The 20,594-nt window shown below is 39.9% G+C and overlaps 1 protein-coding gene across 1 annotated transcript; it reads left to right on the top strand.

The window, feature by feature from the left end:
• Positions 1-106: 106 nt before the first annotated feature.
• On the top strand, positions 107-20,320 carry impact (impact RWD domain protein). The gene is made up of 12 exons (XM_030433014.1): positions 107-236; positions 312-368; positions 2,277-2,405; positions 2,495-2,547; positions 2,673-2,735; positions 2,895-2,980; positions 9,177-9,302; positions 9,392-9,486; positions 12,805-12,878; positions 13,342-13,432; positions 16,878-17,012; positions 19,968-20,320. Exons 2-12 carry the CDS (start codon positions 321-323, stop codon positions 20,025-20,027), a joined length of 960 nt encoding a protein of 319 aa, XP_030288874.1. The 5' UTR covers positions 107-236; positions 312-320; the 3' UTR covers positions 20,028-20,320.
• The last annotated feature ends 274 nt before the right edge of the window (positions 20,321-20,594 follow it).

The following is a 20,594-nucleotide window of genomic DNA, read 5'->3' as shown; positions in this document are numbered from 1 at the left end:
TGACGTAGAGGTCACGCGTCCTTTTAATCATTACCAGAAATCAAAACTTGTGAAATTACAATCAATTTAGTCGTTACATTTCGTCCTCTGCGTTGTCTATGTCCGAGTGTTTTGCGTTTTAGTTGTGTGATAACGCAGCAAAATCCGGAAGCCGAAGCACACGCGCCTCATCAGTTGACCCGGAAGCAGTTAGACGTCCACATTCAGGCTGGAGCTCAACATGTAGTTCATGTGCTGTAAGTTTGATATAATGTTGTTGTTTTTTTCACTGACTCATTTAAGTGTCTTTATTAACTGACAGCTCATGATAGATTAAACGAATGGCCGACATCATACATCCGGAAAGTGAAGGAGATCTTCAGGCTCAAGTAAGCTAATTTATGCTAGCTTTGGCAACCTCTGTGATAAAGTTCAGACAGCCTGGAAAGTTGTGTTGTGCTTTACAGCTACAGTGTAATAGTTGGTGTTGTTGTAATATATGAATGCTGTCTGCAGAGAGCGTGTGACACACAAACAGAAGGTCTAGAAGCCCGACATCAGACAGTTTACAATGGTTTAGTATTCAGCACAAACATCACTGGGAGCTCATCCTGGCAGGCTCACAATTCTGGCACAAACAAACATGTCTCTCTGTTTCTGTATCTTGAAAAACACAATGGAGGTTTAATTAAATTGCTAGAGCAACTAGGCGTAGAACATAAAATAAAGAGGAACACACACACACACACACACACACACACACACACACACACACACACACTGGAGGTTGCTCCCAGGGTGTCCCTGGATTCATTAACACATCTCTATGTGATGTTTGAAGCTCAGCAGGTGTTGGGCACACAGAGGCCACACATTAACACAATGCAGCCAAAAAACAGCATGAGGAAAGACAAAAGATGGACACAAATTAACACCATCACAAACACTTATTATCAAACTTATTTTGGCATGCTAAAACAGAGCTTGTTTTAACCTTGTGTCATTGTTGTAGTTTAGCCCCAATTAGTAGCTGTTATCTATCACTATTGCGTTCAGGTCACAGTGCAACGTCCAGCTTTCCAAGAAAAAAAACAAAACACCTAGTATTCTTCAAATAATCCAGAAGGTTGTTTGACAACACCAACTGTGATTCTGAAGGTATATTACCTATCCCAGAACACGCATACGGATAACTCGTCCGAATGAAAAACATTTTTTAAAGTTTCATGAGTTGTGGTTACATTTCCTATCCAGGTAGCTCAACATGTCTAGTCTCTTTTCGGGTTTTGAGTGACACAAATAGTATTAAAATGCGTTTACACAAGAAACAAAGTACAAGGTACATTCATTTATTATTTAACAACACTGGGGTTGTAAAATGACACTAGGTTTGAGTCCTTTTATACTTTTATCACAGAAAAACAACAGGTGTGATTTCCAGCCACCATTATTGTTTGGATAAGGAAACCTTGGCACAACTCCAGACAACATGTCAGAAGCGTATCTATGTCCCCAGGGTCCTATGTTCCCCAGTTCAACATTTCGTTGACTCACATTCAACTTCCTTTTGTATTTATGTCAAATAACCCGAACCCTCAACCTAGAGCTGAGGAACATAGAACCCTGAGAGGGAACACTTATGTAGGATAAGGGAACATAGGACTCTGGGAATGCAAGACAAAAACTGGGAACCGAAGCTCACTAATTAAGACATTCAACGTGCTAGGCAAGCAGTGGAGACTCCAGGAAGATTCTGCTCCCAGTCAAGATATAGTCTCAACACAAAACCTCCCATAAGACAGCATTTTTCATTTTCATAGTCTGTTTTTTGTATGGGTTTAAACCACCAGGATATAATGTGTTAATTAATGAGCTTTTGGTGCTAGTGGGGGGATTTTGTACGTCTTGTACCAGAGCCAGGCTAATTGTTTCCTCTCTTTTCAAGTCTTTATTCTAAGCTATTTGGCTGCTGGCTAAAAAACAAATAATATTTCACAAAAGTGTTGAACTATTGCTTTAGATGCATGGGTTTTTTCTTTCTGTGTTCTTTTTTGTTTTGGAAAAATACAGTGTTTAATTCAGTTATTTCAGTTATATGTTGATACATAAAAGGCACAAACTGAGGCTATTTGTAGTTTTATACTGATTAGTTTTGATGTGCAGTTGGACTTTGTTGATAAAGGGACAGAGTTTGCTGCCTGCCACTGTTCCAAATGCTGAAATGACTTGATGAATGTATAATTAATGGCAACAGACTGCCCAGTATTGATGTTTTGTTATTGTTCCTCCTTGTTTAGATTGAAGAGGTCGAGGCGCTGTCGTCCATCTATGGGGATGAGTGGTGTGTTATAGATGAAGCATCCAGAATATTTTGCATCAAAGTATCCAACGACTTGGAGGAGCCAAAACTTACAGCATGTTTGCAGGTAGAAAAAAAGAAAATCTTGCAAGTGTCATGCGGTGCAGTTTGCCTGTAATGCAGTTTTATGATTTTTTTTTCCTTCTCATTGATCAGATAATTCTCCCACCTGATTATCCGAGCGCATCGCCCCCTATCTACCAGATCAAGTAAGTCTATTTGCCTTTCAAATTTAATCTTGTACTGATGTGCTGATTTGATAGAACAACATCCCACTCAAAAACCTACTCCTCGTCCTACTCAATAACCCTCCATTTGTTCTCGGCTTTTGTAGTGCAGCGTGGTTGCGAGGCCCCGAGAGGGCCAAATTGGCAAACAGCCTGGAAGACCTCTATGTGTGAGTGCTTCTCATAATTTCTGACTTCACAAAGAGGTACCTTCGAGTGATATTAGCCACAACAAAAGCTTTTCATGGTTGTTTCCTCGGTGCAGTTTCTTTGTAGTCTGTGTCCCTTGGAAAATCGACCCTCATATGGAAATATTTAAATTTCAACAGGGAGCACATGGGAGAGAGCATCCTTTACCTGTGGGTGGAAAGAATTCGAGAATTCCTCTTGGAGAGATCCCAGAGCTCAGAAACAGGTGAGGTGTGAAAAATGTAATTCATGCTTGAGAGGCACACTTACTTTAGCAATTTGTAATGACTGAATTTTGAACTTGATAGATTTTCAAAGCCCAGGAAAGGCAAGGGCAGGCTTATTGTATTGCTATCATTCAATCACTAACCCCAGTTCCCTTTAGTTACCGTTGCTATGTTGTAATTATTATGTAAGAAAAATTGTGATTCAAATATAAACTTGATGGTTGTGGCAGAAGTTTTCAAATTTTTAAATGTTATCAAGTAAACAATACATTTCCCTCAGAATTGTTGTAGAGTAGAAGTGTATATATAGTAGCTATAATGGAAATTCTCAAGTTAAGTACAAAATAAAATTACCTCAATATGTACCTGCTGTAAGTGCAATACATCAGTAAATGTACATAGTTACAGTCTTAACCAACAGATACTTGGTTAGGTAACACATAACAAAGAAAGCAACATAAACATTGTGCGTTTATGTGACACAACCGGATGATAATTTTTTTTAGGATTTCAGTAGTCCTGTGGTGTGAGCCAAGTTTCAATGTGCAGAGCCATGAAACTAGAGTGCTAGAGTTTCTGTTTGTTCAAAATGTATTGATATGAAATTGCACCAAAATTTGGACACTGAGTAGTAGTATCAGATGAAGGGTTCTTGACATACGCGAATAACAGACAGACCGAGATTACATGCTTTATAGTTAGACGGATGAAATTAAGGTTGAGAATAATTGAGTTTGGCAAACACCGTCTTGATAAAGTTCAGTTGGGGCTGCTGGAGTGTAATCTTAACCCAACCATTTAAAATGAGGACAGTGCCACTCGTTATCCTCTAAACTTTTTATGTTTTGGTATTTTTGTAACATACCCTGTTAGCACAAAGTAATATATTTAGCTAATGACATGCCACTCGCCGCTAACAGTCGCTATTTGTAAGCTGCTGGAAATCCAATTTCCTTGCGGGAGTCATCCCAAAAGGATCAATAAAGAGAAGTCTAAGTCTAATCTTGCGTTAGAGTAGCTCAACACATTATATAATCCATTCAATTCAGTTTTGCTATTTGTTATATATTTTTTAATATTTATATACATCAATAGAAGTTTATTAGAAGGATAAACCCCTTGAGATGAATCATCTCGTTTTCAAGGGGGTCCTTACATACATACATACATACATACATATACATATATATATATATATATATATATATATATATATATATATATATATATATATATATATATATACACATACATACATACATACATATATATATATATATATATATATATATATATATATATATATATACACATACATACATACATACATATATATATATATATATATATATATATATATATATATATATATATATATATATATATATATATATATATATATATATATATATATATATATATATATATATATATATATATATATATATATACACACACACACACACTACTCACAATAAGTTAGGGATATTGTTATTTACATGAGTGCTTTTCCTATTTGGTCTGAATTTTAATGAAATAAGTAAAAGTTCCCTTTGATATTACTAATAATGAATGAGAAGAAACACCATTTTCATTAGTTTAATATTTATTACCCCAAAAATTTAGACAATAACAAGGATAGCCCCAAATAACAAAAATTGACAATGTCAGTAGCGGGTGTTTCCACCATTTGCCGCAATGACAGCTTGACAGCAACATCTCATGCTCCTTACTAGCCTCATGATGTTGTTCTGAGGCAATGCGTTCCACTCCTCCACAAGTGCTACACGCAGTTCTGCCAGGTCATGTGGGGGTGGGGTACGATCATCCAGTCTCTGCTTCAGCTGGTCCCAGACGAGCTCTATGGGGTTCAGGTCAGGGGACATTGCTGGCCATACCATATGAGGCACTCCGACTTCCTGAAGTCGAGCTGTGACAATTCTTGCACGATGTGGTGGAGCATTATCATCCATGAACAGAAAGTTGGGGGTGTGCTGGCGGAATTAGGGGGAAGATGATGGGTTCTATGATGTCTATGAGGTAAGAACGTGCAGTGACTGAGCCATCTACAGTAACCAAATCTGTTTTGCGCTGACTGGTGATGCCTGCCCAGACTGTTGCACCTCCTCCACCAAAGGGAACCCTGGGGACCATGTTGACCTCGGCGTATCGCTCACCTCGCCTTCTCCAGCAACGCTGACGACCATCATTTCTGTGCAAGGTGACCCGACACTCATCAGTGAACAGGACGGTAGACCACTGCTGCATTGTCCAGGTCACATGGTCTTGTGCCCACTGCAAACGTTCACGGCGGTGTCTTGGTGTCAGTGGAGTCACCTGCAACGGTCGTCTGGCATTCAAGCCAAAGCGGTGGAGTCGGTATCGAATGGTTTGTCTGGAAACCCTAGTACCCCTCACATCTCGTAACTGGGCCTGCATCTGTGTGGCACTTGCATAACGATGTCTGAGTGCATAGGTCCTTAGGTACTGGTCATTGTTGCAGTCTGTCACTCGTGGGGCTCCACTCCTGGGTCTGTCACGAACTCTGCCAGAAGTTCTGTGTCTTGATGCAAGTCTGCTGATGACACTTTGAGACACACCAAGTTCACAAGCAACATCTGACTGCCTGCCACCGACTCAAAGGCGCGCTATGGCCAGGTGGCGCTGCTCGTCCGTTAAGTGACGTCGTGTGTTCATGGCTGTATGAATGATGAACTTGGAATGACTTACTGACAATACCAGCTTTTTATACCCACAGAATGTTGAAATTGATGCCACATTGAAAAGGGTTTTATTTTTTTGTGTGTAATACTTAAAGAAATAGACTGTCCTCCAAATTCTACAAATGCCAAGTATAACCCTAATGGAGCACCACACACACTTCAACAAGAACAAATCAGAAGCCTCGCCTGCATGTGTCTTCTGCTAAGATGCCTTTCCATGAGTGATACAACTACCTGATGTGATCTGAAGTTGTAATAAGATGAGCACAATGGCCTGTAGGGGCATTGAAAAATCCATCTGTGTCTGACTTTGAGTGACTGCATCGAATTAAGATCGATATCTATCTAATGCCTTCTGTTACCTTGGCAGACTCTTTTGAAGTGTAAAACGAGACAACGCTACCCAAATTAAAGGTATTCTACAGGTGTCACCGTGCAGCAGGGTTTTCTCTGGGAGTCTGGTCCGTCTCTGTGATATAGAGCACAGCAGGATCTATTATCCAGGCAGTCGGTTTCTTTTGAGCAACAAGGCTGAGAAATATTAACTGCCCTCTCCATTGTTGTGTGGCTTACATTATCCTCTCGCCGCGATTCATGTGGTAATAAGTATAACAGGTCACAGCTCTTAAATCCAGAGGAGCGGGATTGACGACTTATTCCCATTCAAACGACGGGGGGAGCGTGGCGGAGACGGGGGAAGAGGGGAGGATTGATAAGGATGAAGATGCAGTTTTCAGCAAAACAAAGGAAATGAAAAGGGAGTAAACATTAAAGAGAGGACATGAAAAGTAAAGACCAATAATGGGTCTGATATTGGATATGGTTGAATGAGACCAGACGGAAAGCAGAGGATGAAAAACAAATGTTTGACCCGCCTAAATATGAAGTCCCATTAACTTTTAATCAATTTTGGCAGTGCCTTTATGTGTACAGAATACAGAATAAACACTATAGGCCTCACATTGTCGATGCAGGCTTGATGGTAGAAACATTTGGTGTAAGTGTGGTGGGATTTTTCTTTGTGTCAGATCTCCCAAAAAATAACACAAGTATTGTCTGTGTGTCCAAAGCCTGAAATAGTTTATTTATCTCCTCCAGGGCTACATTTGATTGTTTCTTTGTGCTTTTCATAGTAATGGTATAACAAAACTTTGAAATGCTATGTAAGCCTCTGTATTGTGAATGCATTTATTGCAAATATTTTTTTGTTTACTTTATGGATTTGTGAGAACTGTTGATTAAACTATTTAAGTGGCAACAGACCAAAACCCCCCCACCCTTGCCCCTCGAGTTTCCAAGCGGTATTATTGTTGGTGTCACTGTCAAGACAACTGGTAAAGACAAACCTTGCGTTCATTCATGCATTTGGTCTGTAATGGCGATGTGAAAGCAGATGGAAATGGTGCCAGGCTGCCATTTCTGAATCCACTGCCAGTCAGCCTTCATTTTGCTGGGAGATTTCAGCTGGGCGATGTAGCCCAAAACAACATTTTTAGGTTAAATCCTGTATATATCTACCAATATATATCTTGATATTTTGAGAGCTCCTCCAATGTACTTAATAAATGAAAAATAAGTAATTGAATAAAAAGGCTTGAAGGTCCAGTGTGTAGCATTCAGGGACATAAATGTAATATGATAAGAACAAATTCCTTTAATTAGTGTATGATTGCCTGAAACTAAGAATTGGTGCGTTTTCGTAGCCTTAAAATGAGCCCTTTATGTCGGAGCTGGACAAAACCAAATACTGATTGTAGAGAGGGCATCTTGTTTTTCATGTTTACAGCAGCCGTTGTAGGAAACCGTTGCAATCTGCAACCTCACTGCTAGATGCCACTAAATCCCACACGCTGGACCTTTTTTAAGTAAGAAAATCAGCCTGAAACAATAAAAGTGAGTAAGCTGAAAAGTTAGGGGGGCATGTCTGCATCTCCAGTGGATAATATGTCGTTGAGTGTCACACTGTGACTCCAGAGTAACAAACATGTATTAATCCACAGCTGAAAATAGTCCGGAGCAAATCAACTGATCCTCATATTGCCCTGTTTGAGCAGCGTTTGCTAAAAATTATAGATTATTTTTGTCTCATTTTTAAAAGAGTTATATCTTCACTCATAACTCCTGGGGTTGAGACTGAGAGGCACAGAGAGGTTGTGGAAGTGAGACAGTATTGAAAGATGGACTAACACATTGTTAGTTTGGATACTTTCATGTGATTTATCAGCGGCCTTATTGTTTGACATCTGAATCTTTGCTACTTTATATTCCTACAGAACTGTACTGTAAAAAAGCGTCACAATTGTATAGTTTGTCCAACAAGTTTTAAAACCCTAATTTAAAGAAAAATGTCAGTTCACCTGTTGATCTTTTGTAACTCATCCCTCTGCAATGGTTACACTGAATAATGTGTATCTACAACACTCACTCACTAACATGGCCAGTTTCTGACGCTGGTACTGTTCTTTCGCCGTGCGTGTGCTGCTCAGAAATGTGGGAACTGAGCATAATATGTCGTGATTAACTGTCTGAGAAAAACAAACACAACAGACGTCACTCAAGTGAAAGCTGGCACTCTGCTGAGTGAAGTTTGTGTGATCATTGCTAAAAGCACCTTCATTGGCCCCAAATCTGTAGTATTAGTCAGGCTCTGGTGATTGGTTTTATTCAGCTGATTTATTCGCAAGCAATCACCAAATAAAGATATTTTCAGCTCACACACGTCCCGTTATTGTGACCCATGAGTGCACACAATTGTGATCACTTACACTCTGTGATGCCACACAGTTATCGTTGCCAACAATCCAAGATGTCCGATGCTTATCCAGTAGTACTGATTTAACGGCAAAATGTTTTCTTCAAGTTTCAATTAGAAAATGTGAGGAAATTGCACACGTGAATGAACTTTTGGAGATTTTGGAAATTCTGCTCTACAAGTGGAATTTGGCAGCCCCCACACACGTTGATCGGCAGTCGTTGTGTGTGGTTTGGACCGGGAGAAGTGCCACAGAAAGCTCCAGGGCTGCTGGCAGCTGCAGGAACAGTCAGCGCCAGCCAAGTGGTACCTGGCTCTTTGTCATCCCATGCTCCATTCACTCAGACTCAGACATCAGAGGTTCACTCTTGTAAACCTTTGACAACTTGACATACACAATCTTTTGTATTAGATTGTCCAAGCCTGGAATGGATGCTTTGTTGGAAAGATGGTTTTTAGGGGTGACCTTCCCACCTTTTGTAGATGCACCCCTGTTGTTACTGATTATTTATAGTCTGTGTTGGTATAATAGGTCATTAAACCATGTTTGTGTCAATTTAAAGGTCATGCCTTCTTAATGTAGTGATGAGATGCTCAGTATGTGTAATTTTGATGACAAGCTGCCTGGCTTGCAGAAAACTCACTGAAGACTTTTAGACGAAACAACAAATTGTTTTCTTTAAAAAAAAGTCTCAACATTTCTCACATGTCCTGTTTCAGTGGATCAACCAGAAAAGGTGAACATGACGGCTGAGGAGGAAGTGGACGATGATGAGGACATGCCGGACTTCAGAACTTTCAAACTGAACACAGAAGATGCTCATCTCTTCATTGATCAAGGAAATGGTAACGCTCATTACAGCTTGATAGAAATGGTCAAAACTGAACAAGGATTATTATATTATTATATATTGAGGTATGATTTTGTCCTGCAGATGAAGAGTCACCTCCTATAAAACATGGAACTACCATCACAGACCGACGTAGCACCTTCCAGCCTCACTTAGCACCTGTGGTGACCCCCAGACAGGTAAGGAACATGAATACATATCAGTATTTTACATCCCCAAACAAAAGAGCAGAAGAAAGTCCTATTTGTTAAAATATGAGAAGGTACCTTTTCCCCCTCTAACCATGAAGACGTGGTTCCCAACAGCTCACGCAAGCAATTTTCCGAGATTGAAATATCGTCTTGTTCCTGCGTGCTAATCATACCCTCTCTGGGCTCTGAGGTAACATACTGATCCGTCTTAAAAGCTTCCACCTGCTGTGAAGTGTTATTTAGACAAAAATATTTATAGACGCAGCTGTCCTCCAGAGAGCAGATGAACTGACACCTGCACACCGTTTACATATTTTCTTGTAAAAGTTTGTAAATGTTCAGTTCAGCCAGAGACAGAAATGAGTAAAAGACTCCGATATGCTTCAGTCTGAAGAAATCTGAGTCTTGTGTTTTCATCCAGTGTAGCTTTATGAACAGTGTGTGTTAATACAGAAACTGTATCTAGCCCCATATAGTTTGATATTAAATGATTTGATAAGACGTGTTGAAGTGGTTAAAAAACTATTCTGTTAAATATATAGATGGACAGAAAAGATGATTTAAGGAATTATTAAAACAAATTATTATTTATAATAATTATTATTTATAATTTCTGTTATATTGGTGTTAATAATGATACATTTATTTTTATCTGTATAACATCTTTATTGATAATGTTACATTTTATTATATAATGGCAGGAAATAAAATGTTGCTAGTCACCGCCCCCCTCAGTTTTCAGTCAATCCCATGTCCCCTGTCACCCATTACACTGATCCATCAGTTAATCACCCATTGTGTATTTAAATCCCCGTCTTCCCCTCTCTATTTGTCATTTCGTCTGTTTTGTTTTTTCCTTGTGTTCCTGTGTCTCCCTGTCCCATCTTCCAATCATGTGTTTCTGGCTTTTGGTTCCTGATTCCTCGCGTTATTTTTTTGTTTTGCGTCCTTCCTTTTGCTGCTACATTTTTGGATTTGGATTTACAGCTTTTCGCCATTAAAGCTCACTCTTCATTAAGTTACTTTTGGTCACCTTTGTGTAACGTGACATGGAATTTCTGCTACCGTAGCTAACAGGAACTAGCAGGCTAAATCTGGTAGCGGTTGTTCAGATTGGTAGCTTAAAAGTGGAACATTATTAAATCAACTGCATGTGGCCTGGTTGGTATTGCTGGCGATAGTAAATACAAGTCAAAACTGGCAGTGCTGATATGTTCACACAGCCTGCTATACTGTGAGAATGTTTTATGCACACAAAATAATGATTTCACAAATGTGTTTAAAACCTGCTTGAATGAGCACTCCACCTGACAGTTGTAGCGTATCAGGATGCTGTATAAACAGCATGGTTTGTGCCCTGGTGTTCATTGGGTTGGTCCCAATGAAATGCCACTCTAAAATGTGCAGTTTTATCACACAACACATTCTCACAGATGTCGTAAGTAGCATGCTGACGGCAGGAGTGTCCACCAGAGCTGTTGTTTGTGAACTGAATGTTCATTTCACTCCGATAAGCTGTGTCCATTGTCTAGAATTTGGCAGGATATCCAACCGGCCTCAGAATCGCAGGCCATGTGTAACCAAGTCAGCCAAGGACTTCCACATTCAGCTGATCAGCCGAGATAAGGTACCTGGACACAACGTGGGTGGACAGGCTCACCTTCATCGGTGTCTGACCCCTTAGAGAAATATTTTCTTAGCGGATGAAACCTGCTTTTCTCTGTGCCAGACAGATGGAAGATCCCCTGTATGGTGTCATGTGGGCGAACAGTTTGGTTATGTCTACGTCGTGAACCAAGTGCCTCATGGTGACTGTGAGGTTACAGTACGGGTCGACACAAGCGACCTGGAAGCTGTAAACATCCCAGTTCTTGAGTGGCCCGCACACTCACCAGACATGTCCGCCAGTTAGCATGTTTGGGTTGTCCTGGATAGACGTGTACAGCAGCGTGTTCCACTTCCTGCCACAGGATATTTCCCGCAACATCTCGCAACTTCATACAGACATTAAAGTGGACAAACACTTAACAGGTTACAATTACTAACCTGACCAACCCTGTGAGACCAAGATGTGTGTGTCTGCATGAGGCAAATACTGGTCACCCTCAACCAAAAAAAAGTAGCCCAGTGAAATACTCAGTTAATGTTCTCCTTCTTCTGTTTAATCAGCATCTTGTTATGCTACACCTGTCAGGTGGATGAATTTTCCTGGTACAGGTGAAGTGCTCGTTAACAGAGATTGTCACAAAAATAAGCCCTCAGTGTGCACATAAACGAGCAAAGAGCTTCTGTTTAATATTCCGAAAAATGGAAGCGGAAGTGTTGCATTAAAATTTTTGTCCAGGGCAATTTGATGCTACATTATACGTTACATACGATGGTATAATTTTGGGCAATGAATCTTCGTTGTGACTCTCAGTTTTCCACGAAGAAATAATGTCAAAGCACACCTTTTAAACCCCTACAACTGACAGAATATTCTTTTGTCATGATATCATAAAATTCGAAACACATAATAAAACTGATATACCATCACATTCTGATCAGTCATAACGGTGATATGACCAGCTGAACGCTGCACAGCCCTGTGCAGGAGAGCAGATCTAATTAGCACTGCTCTATGAATAGAGGATGTTTGTCAGACTGCTGTTGAAGAGAGCCTCATGTTTCGTCAGTGCTGTCAGTCCTTCATGCAGTGACTTAGATTATAAAAGAGCTCAGATATTTGCTTGAATTTCAGTTTTAAAAAAAAAAAAAAAATCTGTCATCATACCATAATAAGAATATTCAAGTGTAGGGCTGTTGATCACTAAGAAGACATGCTGGAAATGTTCCAGCTAAGGCTCGCTTTGAATGAAAATGATCATCGTGATGACTTAAATTTATTGGAAATGACTTGGAAAACACATTTGTTAAAAAAAAAAAGGAGTTTTAGTTTTTTTCCTGTCCTTCAGTGTTTCTTAAAGGTTCTTGTGCATGTAAACGATCTCGTCTCTGAACTATTCAATCCTATTTTATTTTTATATGATTTTTCCTCACAAGCAGGTGACTAATGCTGTTTTTGTGCATTTCTCAGCAGCGTCAGGCAGCTGTCGTGCACATATACTGCATTATTTTCAAATTGCTATGGTTCAGAAATGGACTGTCTTTTCACACACATCCGGCGTGAAAGCGGTTTATAATAAACACAGCTTTTTTTTGGGGTGTGTCAGCGTTTTTCATTCATAATCGAGGTGTAATGGCATGTGACAGTGAAGTGAGGAATATGTCATGGTGTTTATCGTTCCACCTGTTTGTGTGTTGCAGGTAAAAATGGTCCTGGAGAAGCTGTGTGAAAACAAGAAGATTGCTAGTGCCACTCATAATATTTATGCATACAGGTCAGTGATATGGTATAGGATCTCACATTTATCATGAATTTATGATGCAAACCATGTTAACTACAGTACCTGAGCTTAGTGTTACAGTGAGTCTCATTAGTGGAGAAGATCATTAAGTGAAGACTCGAGGCCTGCCTTTCTAAAGGGCACATTACTTTATTAAAGGTCAAAAGAGCAGCAGAGAAAATAACAGCTGCTTGATAGTATTATGTGTTTTGTGAATAGACGTGTTTATATGCCTGCCTATGTGACTGCATGTGCAGTTTTTTTCAGTGTGATCTAATGAGGTCGATGTCAAGCTGCTGATGCACAGGCTGGGTGGTCATTACCGCTGACATTTAGAGTGCTTAAAAAAACCTCTCCCGCTGAAGAGGCTGCTGGTGTCACAGCGTCATTCTCAGACCAAAATGTCTTAATGCTCTCCCACCTCATGCCAAGCTGTTGCCATTTTTTTCTTCCCTAGGATTTACTGCGAGGACAAGCACAGCTTCCTGCAGGACTGCGAGGACGACGGAGAGACCGCCGCGGGGGGGAGATTGCTCCATTTACTGCAGGTTATTATTTCATTAAGGAAACAGACCTTGACCCGACTTACCACTCTCTCAGCTGTGTGTTAAACATTTGTCAAAAAGAAAAACACACCAACTGAACTGATGACTGAGTCAGCACATGGAGAGCTCTGGCCTAGAATTGATACTGCAAACGCAAAGCAATGCTGTTGCTTGTTGCATCCAACTCTCTCTTGGCTTCTGCATGCGCAGTTGGTAGCTGCCTTGTTCATTTTCTTAGTCCAGACAATTTGGCATCTGCTGTGGCTTTTAAACCGGGATTGTTATGAGTACGGAGCTTTCCACAGACTCTGGCGTTAAACTAAAACCTCTTGTTTTCTATCAGTACCTCATCTATCGTAAGCTTTTGGAGACGTGTTCATCATAAAACAAACACATGGTATATGTACAAGATGTAATATTAATGATCACAATCTTGTTTGAAAAATGCCAGTTGGTCTTTGTACAACATAAATGTAATTTTACTTTCAGATATTTACGGGTCTTTAATACACCATCTGTCTGCAAGTCTGTGAGATGACAAAATGTGCTGAACAGAAAAAGAAAAGCTGTGTCTTTATTCCATACTACACACTAATTCTAAACAGGTTTTGATTATATATGTAGTGTGTTCATACTGGATGAGTGACAAGTGACAGAAAAAAATGTAAGTTACTTGTGAACGGTGACAAGCAACTAAACCAAAAATAATTTTAAACCCACAGAGTTACTCTTGTGGAAAGAAACAAAACATTTAGCTTCAGTTAAAAAATCCTATCAGCTCTTTGTCGAGGGAAACAGAGTGATGCAAACTTCAGAGTTTGTAGGATTTTGGGAGATCCTGTGGCAGAAATTTAATAAAATATTCATAATTATGTTTTCATTCATGTTTAATCACCTAAAAATAAATAAAATAACTTAAGAATAAGTTTTTTTTTTCAGAGGGATGGTGTCCTCTTATGATCTGTCTTGATGCTTTGGCATGTTTCTACAGAAGCCCAGAACAGACAAAAACCAAACACTGGCTCTAGAGAAGACCTTTTATGTTTTTCGTGTTTTGTTGCCTATAAATCCCACGTACTGGACCTTTAACTGACTTATGTGTCAGTCCCATGAGGGAGTGTGAGAAAGTGTTCCTTTAAACGTGACTGGGTTTGTACCAATGCCTGCGCCACATGAAGAAGAAAAATCGAAAATCATTAAATCTAGCAATGCCACCAGGAATTGAAGCAGTATGCTCAAATCTCACATCACCATCGTGGTCCGTTCCGAAGTAAAAATCCTGATGTTGAGATGCTGAAATTGCTCGTCCTGAGGGCAGAGCCAAACACTAATTGAGGTAAGTTTACTTGGAGAGACAAATCTATCTCCACAGGGATTGAAACTTTAGGGTCTTACATGAGGAAATGACTTCATTAGTGTGACCCACACCACTCGTATTTACCTAATGTGTAAATTTCCACTCCGACGCTCTCCAGAGAAGTAGTTCACGATAGTGATTTCACACAATTAATCCTCTCATTTCACATCTCAAATACTCACTTGTCACTGGTTTGTGCTGTCAGATGGCACTATGATTCACACACACACACCCACATCACACTGAAATGTCCAATTGTCCACACACTTTGTTTCGCCAGTCATACTGGCTGAAAGCCAGTGAAGGGTTTGTGACAAAAGCAAAGGTTTGCTGTGATCAGAGCTCACCGCTGACCTGTAGTAGTCCTGTCGTACTCATTCTGAGTAGGTGCCGAGTCGTATTAGAGCTCCACCAGATGAGATCCATGACTCATGTCAAAGTTCATCCTCGTTCACAAGCTGACAGCAGGCGTCTGTGCCAGTGTGACCCCGTTAGAGTGATGAATCGGTGTGAAATGGGGCATCGGACTGGTGTGTATGTCAGAGACTGTGATCTGCTGTGTAGAATCCGGAGTAATCGACAGTAATTAAGCTGTTTACGGCTAATGCAGTGTTTCCTCCCAAACAGCCAACCACTTCAGGAACACAGCACCCTGCACAGACAGTCCTGGCTGTAATTTACTGAAATGACTTTCTGGATCAATGAAAAAAGACTACAAACTTACTCAGTAACTTACTCTATTAAATATTAAATATCTTTAAATTAACAAGGGGTTCGATGACTTTGTGTAACTCACATAATTATCATCGGACTCTGCATTTCCCCTCAAGTGATCTTTACAGTGTCCTTTAGTTTATTGTTTTAGTTTTGCTTCACTGTTTTGGTTCAGTCTCAAGCTAAAGCTCTAAAAACGCCTGTAGGCTTCCTGATAAATGGACAGACACGACCGGAGGCAGAGCCCTGTTAATTCCTATCAAAGCTCCTCCATTAAACGTGAACTCAGCAGCTTCCCTTCATATATGCGGTATTTAACCCATATAATCCTGAACGACATACATCGGAGCCACTTCAAAGACGCACTATCCGTACACTTCCTGCAGCCTACTGACCTACTGTAAATTGGGCCGATTGCATCGGACCCACTGTCCTCCTGCTCATCCTTCTGAGCAACACGCTGATTAATCTCCTTCTTGTCACACTCTCAGCGTACCGAGCAATTTACATGAAGAGCTTTCTCCTTAATCTATTCTTCTCTAATCTCATCCCTCTCCACGAGCCTTTCTTCCCGTTTCCTCATTTAGATTTGTGCTCTCTGTCAGTGAATGGGGAAGTGCGAGGTGATGAATAAAGAAAAGGATCTGATTAATAGTGTCGCCAGCCAGATGTGGATGAGTCCCCCCTCCAATGACAGTTTTTGTGTGTGCTGCAGTGCGGAGCCGAATTCTCCGCTCTGTGATAAAGGAATAGTCCAGCATGGTGGGGAATTGGCTCATTTGCTTTTCGCTCGCAGTTTGAGGAGAAGACTGTCAATTAATTCTATGTACTCAGTAGAGAAAAGCAGGACGTGTCAGCTTAGCCCATCCAGCCAGCTTCTATTATCAAATGTTATATTTATCCAGTTGTTTTTGTATCAACACTTTTTTTTTCTTCCACTTTTTTTCTTTTCAGCAAACAAACTAGTCACTAGACTAACTAGACAAGACTGACTTTGGTAAGGTTTTGATGAAAGGGTTTTTGAAATGTTGCATTGTTGTTGGTCAAAAATATGAAGTGTGTTTACAGGTGTTGGGGAGTATATGTAAAAAAAAAAAAGTTTTAAAGATTTATAAAGTAAAAAGGATTTTGTAGGAAGCTGCATATGATGTGATAAATTCCTCCAGTGATGTCGATCAGTGGATAAATTGCATTGGGATTCTGAAGTGTCGGGCCATTAGATGTAGACTGACAGCTGAGCCAGATTCATGAGGACTCATCCACCACATCACATCTGGTGTGAAATATTTCGCTGCTTAGAAAAATGTTTTGCCAGTAGTATATCCTTTCACATTCACACTCATTTCACAGCTAACGCGTGTTTGTCTCTCACCACAGATTTTGGACGTGCGTAATGTCATGGTGGTCGTGTCTCGGTGGTACGGAGGTATTTTGCTGGGTCCGGACCGCTTCAAGCACATCAACAACTGTGCCAGAAACATCCTGGTAGAGGAGGGATACACTGCCTCCACGGTGAGACGCTCTCCGGGCCGCTTGCAAATCACTCTGCCATCTTCCATTGACACGTCATCAGTCAAACGTGACATTGCTGTCGGTTTTCTGATGCAGGGAAACACCTGGCGTCTTGTAGTTTTAAATCACTTTCACCCACATGTTCCTCTGATTCCCTGAAAACAAAAGATCGGATTATTTTATTTTTTTTATTTGACAACCAAATTCCAGAAGTCAGAGGAGTTCTTCCAACACTGTCAGACAGTATATAGTTACAGGTCGTAGTGAGCCATAGATTTATTATAATAATATCGAGTGTCTGTCAGACTCGCTTTGTGTTTCCACAGTAACCACTTCAGTAGCTGTCACATTAGGGATATTGATTCATTTGAAGTGTCTGGTTGCCACATTTTCTGAAGATCAAACACTCTCTGCTCGCTTTCAGCAGCCTGAAGTTAGGTCCAGTCTGCTTTGAAGCTCTCTTTGTGCTTTGCGAAGTTATTCCATTGATAACACGATTGACCTCTGAGCTGCTGCCACACGTACAGTGCTGTAGATTAAAGGTACAGCAAACCAACTCTTAAAAGTGTCCGACTTCAAAACCCCATGAGCTGTATGTAAAAAAAAAATAAATAAATAAAGAAAAGAAAATGGGCACTTGATTTCATTCCCATCCGGGCAGCAAAGAGTCCGTTCCCTTTGGATGTGAAGTCTGGACTATATGAAATCCAATCAGAGTCCACCATCTGTGGATTGAGGGAGTTGAACGCTGTAGAATAGCTTGTGTTCAGCTCATGATGTGTAATCACTTTTTCTATAGTTAAATCTTAAACGCGCATAAAAATAATATTATAGTCGGATGAAAAATATCTTCCATACGGCTGGAATATTTAACACTACAAACAAACAAAAAACAAAAAAATCCTCAACGTGTGGGCTTAACTTGTACGAGCTGATGTTGATAACTTTCGTAGTTCTCGTTAACAATAATAAAGATCTTTTTTTCAGATACTTGAGATGTCAGTCACGTCCGTCCCTCATAGTCACCCAGCTGTCGGTACTCTCTCTGCGCAGAGGGTTTGTTTTTATCTCCTTTGCTCAACAAGTCCACAGTGGGTTAGTTGCACTCACTCTGTGCACTCAAGAGGACGCGGCGATTTTGTCTCTGCAAAATAAGAAAAACATTGGATTTACAGGATAAAAGCTGCAGGGCAGAAAAAGGCATGAGTGAGCTTGAAATGTGCGGCACAAACTACCTACTGGATTTTTTTCCCCATACAGTGTATTATTAAGACTATTTCAAGTAAAACACATATAAAAAGAATTTGCTATATTATTATTTTTATTGCATTTACTGGACAGCTGGCAACTGAGAGATGGCAGACAATAATGGGAGAAAGACAGGAAGTCACGAAACAGACATAAACTAAAGGACGTTAGCTGCCATAACATGGACAATATCTCTTCAGTCTGATTGAAATAAGTCTGATTAGAGATTTCAATTTAACTGTTCATGGACACTAAAAAGAGTAATCTGAGAAAGGTGTGTGTTTGAAAGCCCCAAACACTTCATCAGAATATCATTTTTTGACTCGCTCTGAAGCATCTTATCAGCTGGAAATATAACCGAGGAAGGTTCGGTGAATTCCAGCTTCCTTCACCTCTCCAAACACTTGCCTTCCAACCACTCAGGCGTCTTTTACTCCTTTAAGACCTCTAGCGAAGTAGTTATATTGACCTCTGACCAGTTTTGTTTTGCTCCCACTATAGTCATTGTGCCCCCTGGAAGCAACTTCACCTATTATGTAACCCCCTCGTGGGGCGAGCATGAGCAGAAAGAATATTTTCATTCCAACCACAGAGAAATGATTGGAATAAGCACTGACATGGTTAATATTTTCCTGTTGACCGGAGTATGAGAGGTTTACACCACCTCTTCAGATTTGATTTAAAAATTCATTCAGATCGGGCCGTATCAAATCATTCCTCTGACAGCTCGAAGAGTTTACATGAAGCATTTTTATTCTGATTGGGTGTTTATTCTGATTATAAGTGGAATGTCAGCGTCCATGTAAACAATTCTATAGTAGTTATAGGTTGGAGATTTAACCCTTACCCCACCAAGGAACCCCAATTCAGCCTATAGTTGCTGAGATTTTTCAGTGAAAGTGGTGTGTCGACCAACAGAGCAATGGTCAGTAACATCCTTCGAGTAGTGCTGGATGATAAAAATGATGAGGTACAATGACAGTGATTTAAGTGTCTAAGGACCCTCAATTGACCCTTGACGTACACCAGTTAAATCTGTGAAAAGATGTTGTTGTTGATGAAAACCGAGAACTTTTGATTGTCCGAGTCCGAGGTCATTTTCTGAAATGTTTTATTTACCAAATACAGCAACAGGGATTCTTTCTGTCAGCTAAAGTTTCAGGAAACTTTCAGGAAGTCGTGATCATTGTCGGTTCAAATTAAAGACTGACTGGTTGACAGCTCCATCACGAACACCTCGTTTTCCTCTTTGCTTCTTGCATAATCATTTTTCCCACATGTATTGCTCTGCTCTATGAATCCAAATGATCATTATGTTTATTTTTTTCTTTGTTTTTTTTTTGTCCAAGCTGTTCAGCAGTTGGGAGATCTATGAGTCGGCAGACTGGGTTGTCAGAGTGATAATTAGTGGAGAATGTTTTATAAGAGTACTTCAGAATTCCATGTTTGGTTTGTTGCAATTATTGGAATACATTAAAACAGTATGGTGCGTGCCAATCAGTACATTGTAATTTGCACATTTCAGTAAGACAGGAGAAACACTGCAGGAGCTCAGGCAAGAACGTCTGTCAAATATTGAGTCAAGAGCTTTAAGGCTGCACTCAAACATTAAAGATGGAGGAAGCGGTGGCACCTTTTTAAGTGGAGCGCTAATGTAGGATAATCATTATTCTGTTCGTTCTCTAATCCGCTCCTCTTCTTTCACAGGATGAGACCGCCAAATCAGGAGCGAAGACCAAGAAGCCAAAAGCCAAGAAAACAAAATGAGTTCCAAAAAAAAAAAAAAAAGGACTTTTATTTAACACGTTTTCACAATATCGTTAAAAGGTTGTTTTTAGCTGATTCAGGAGTGTCTTAATACAGATAACATCTTTCTTAATTTCTGGTTATTATTATTTATTGAATTTAATTACGGTTGCTAAAGATGTTTGTAATAAAATTATTATTTCAGCTGATCACTTTAACTCTGTTACATCAGAGATTACATCAGTTTGACCGAGAAGCCTTGAAATGAAATGTTTACTCTAAAGCATGTTTTCATTAAACGAATCAAAACATGAGATTTGAACGCGTTGTTTTCTTAATACCCATCAGTCCCTGAGTAGAGTTATTGATCCACATTATTAGACAACAACACAGTCATTACACACTTCAGTAGACGATTGTGTTCTGGAGAATACAAATTACATATTTATGTCACCGTTCATTTGTAATTGTAATGCTCCACTCTGTCTTAATGTTAATGCATGAGTTCTTGTCCTTACAGGCGCTAATTCAGCTTCCAGCCAAAAGCTCCGCTCGTGAATTGAATTCATCCACAATTCATTCAGCGTC

The sequence above is a fragment of the Sparus aurata genome, chromosome 11, assembly GCF_900880675.1.
Source record: "Sparus aurata chromosome 11, fSpaAur1.1, whole genome shotgun sequence".
NCBI classification, from domain to species: Eukaryota; Metazoa; Chordata; class Actinopteri; order Spariformes; family Sparidae; genus Sparus; species Sparus aurata.
This window is presented reverse-complemented; position numbering and strand designations above follow the sequence as displayed.

Bases quoted from the DNA above. Each gene is read 5' to 3' on its own strand.
- impact (XM_030433014.1), top strand. From the start codon at position 321: ATGGCCGACATCATACATCCGGAAAGTGAAGGAGATCTTCAGGCTCAA. The intron at 2,736-2,894 runs GTGAGTGCTTCT...AAATTTCAACAG, and splicing joins AGCCTGGAAGACCTCTATGT to GGAGCACATGGGAGAGAGCA. The intron at 13,433-16,877 runs GTTATTATTTCA...CTCTCACCACAG, and splicing joins GATTGCTCCATTTACTGCAG to ATTTTGGACGTGCGTAATGT.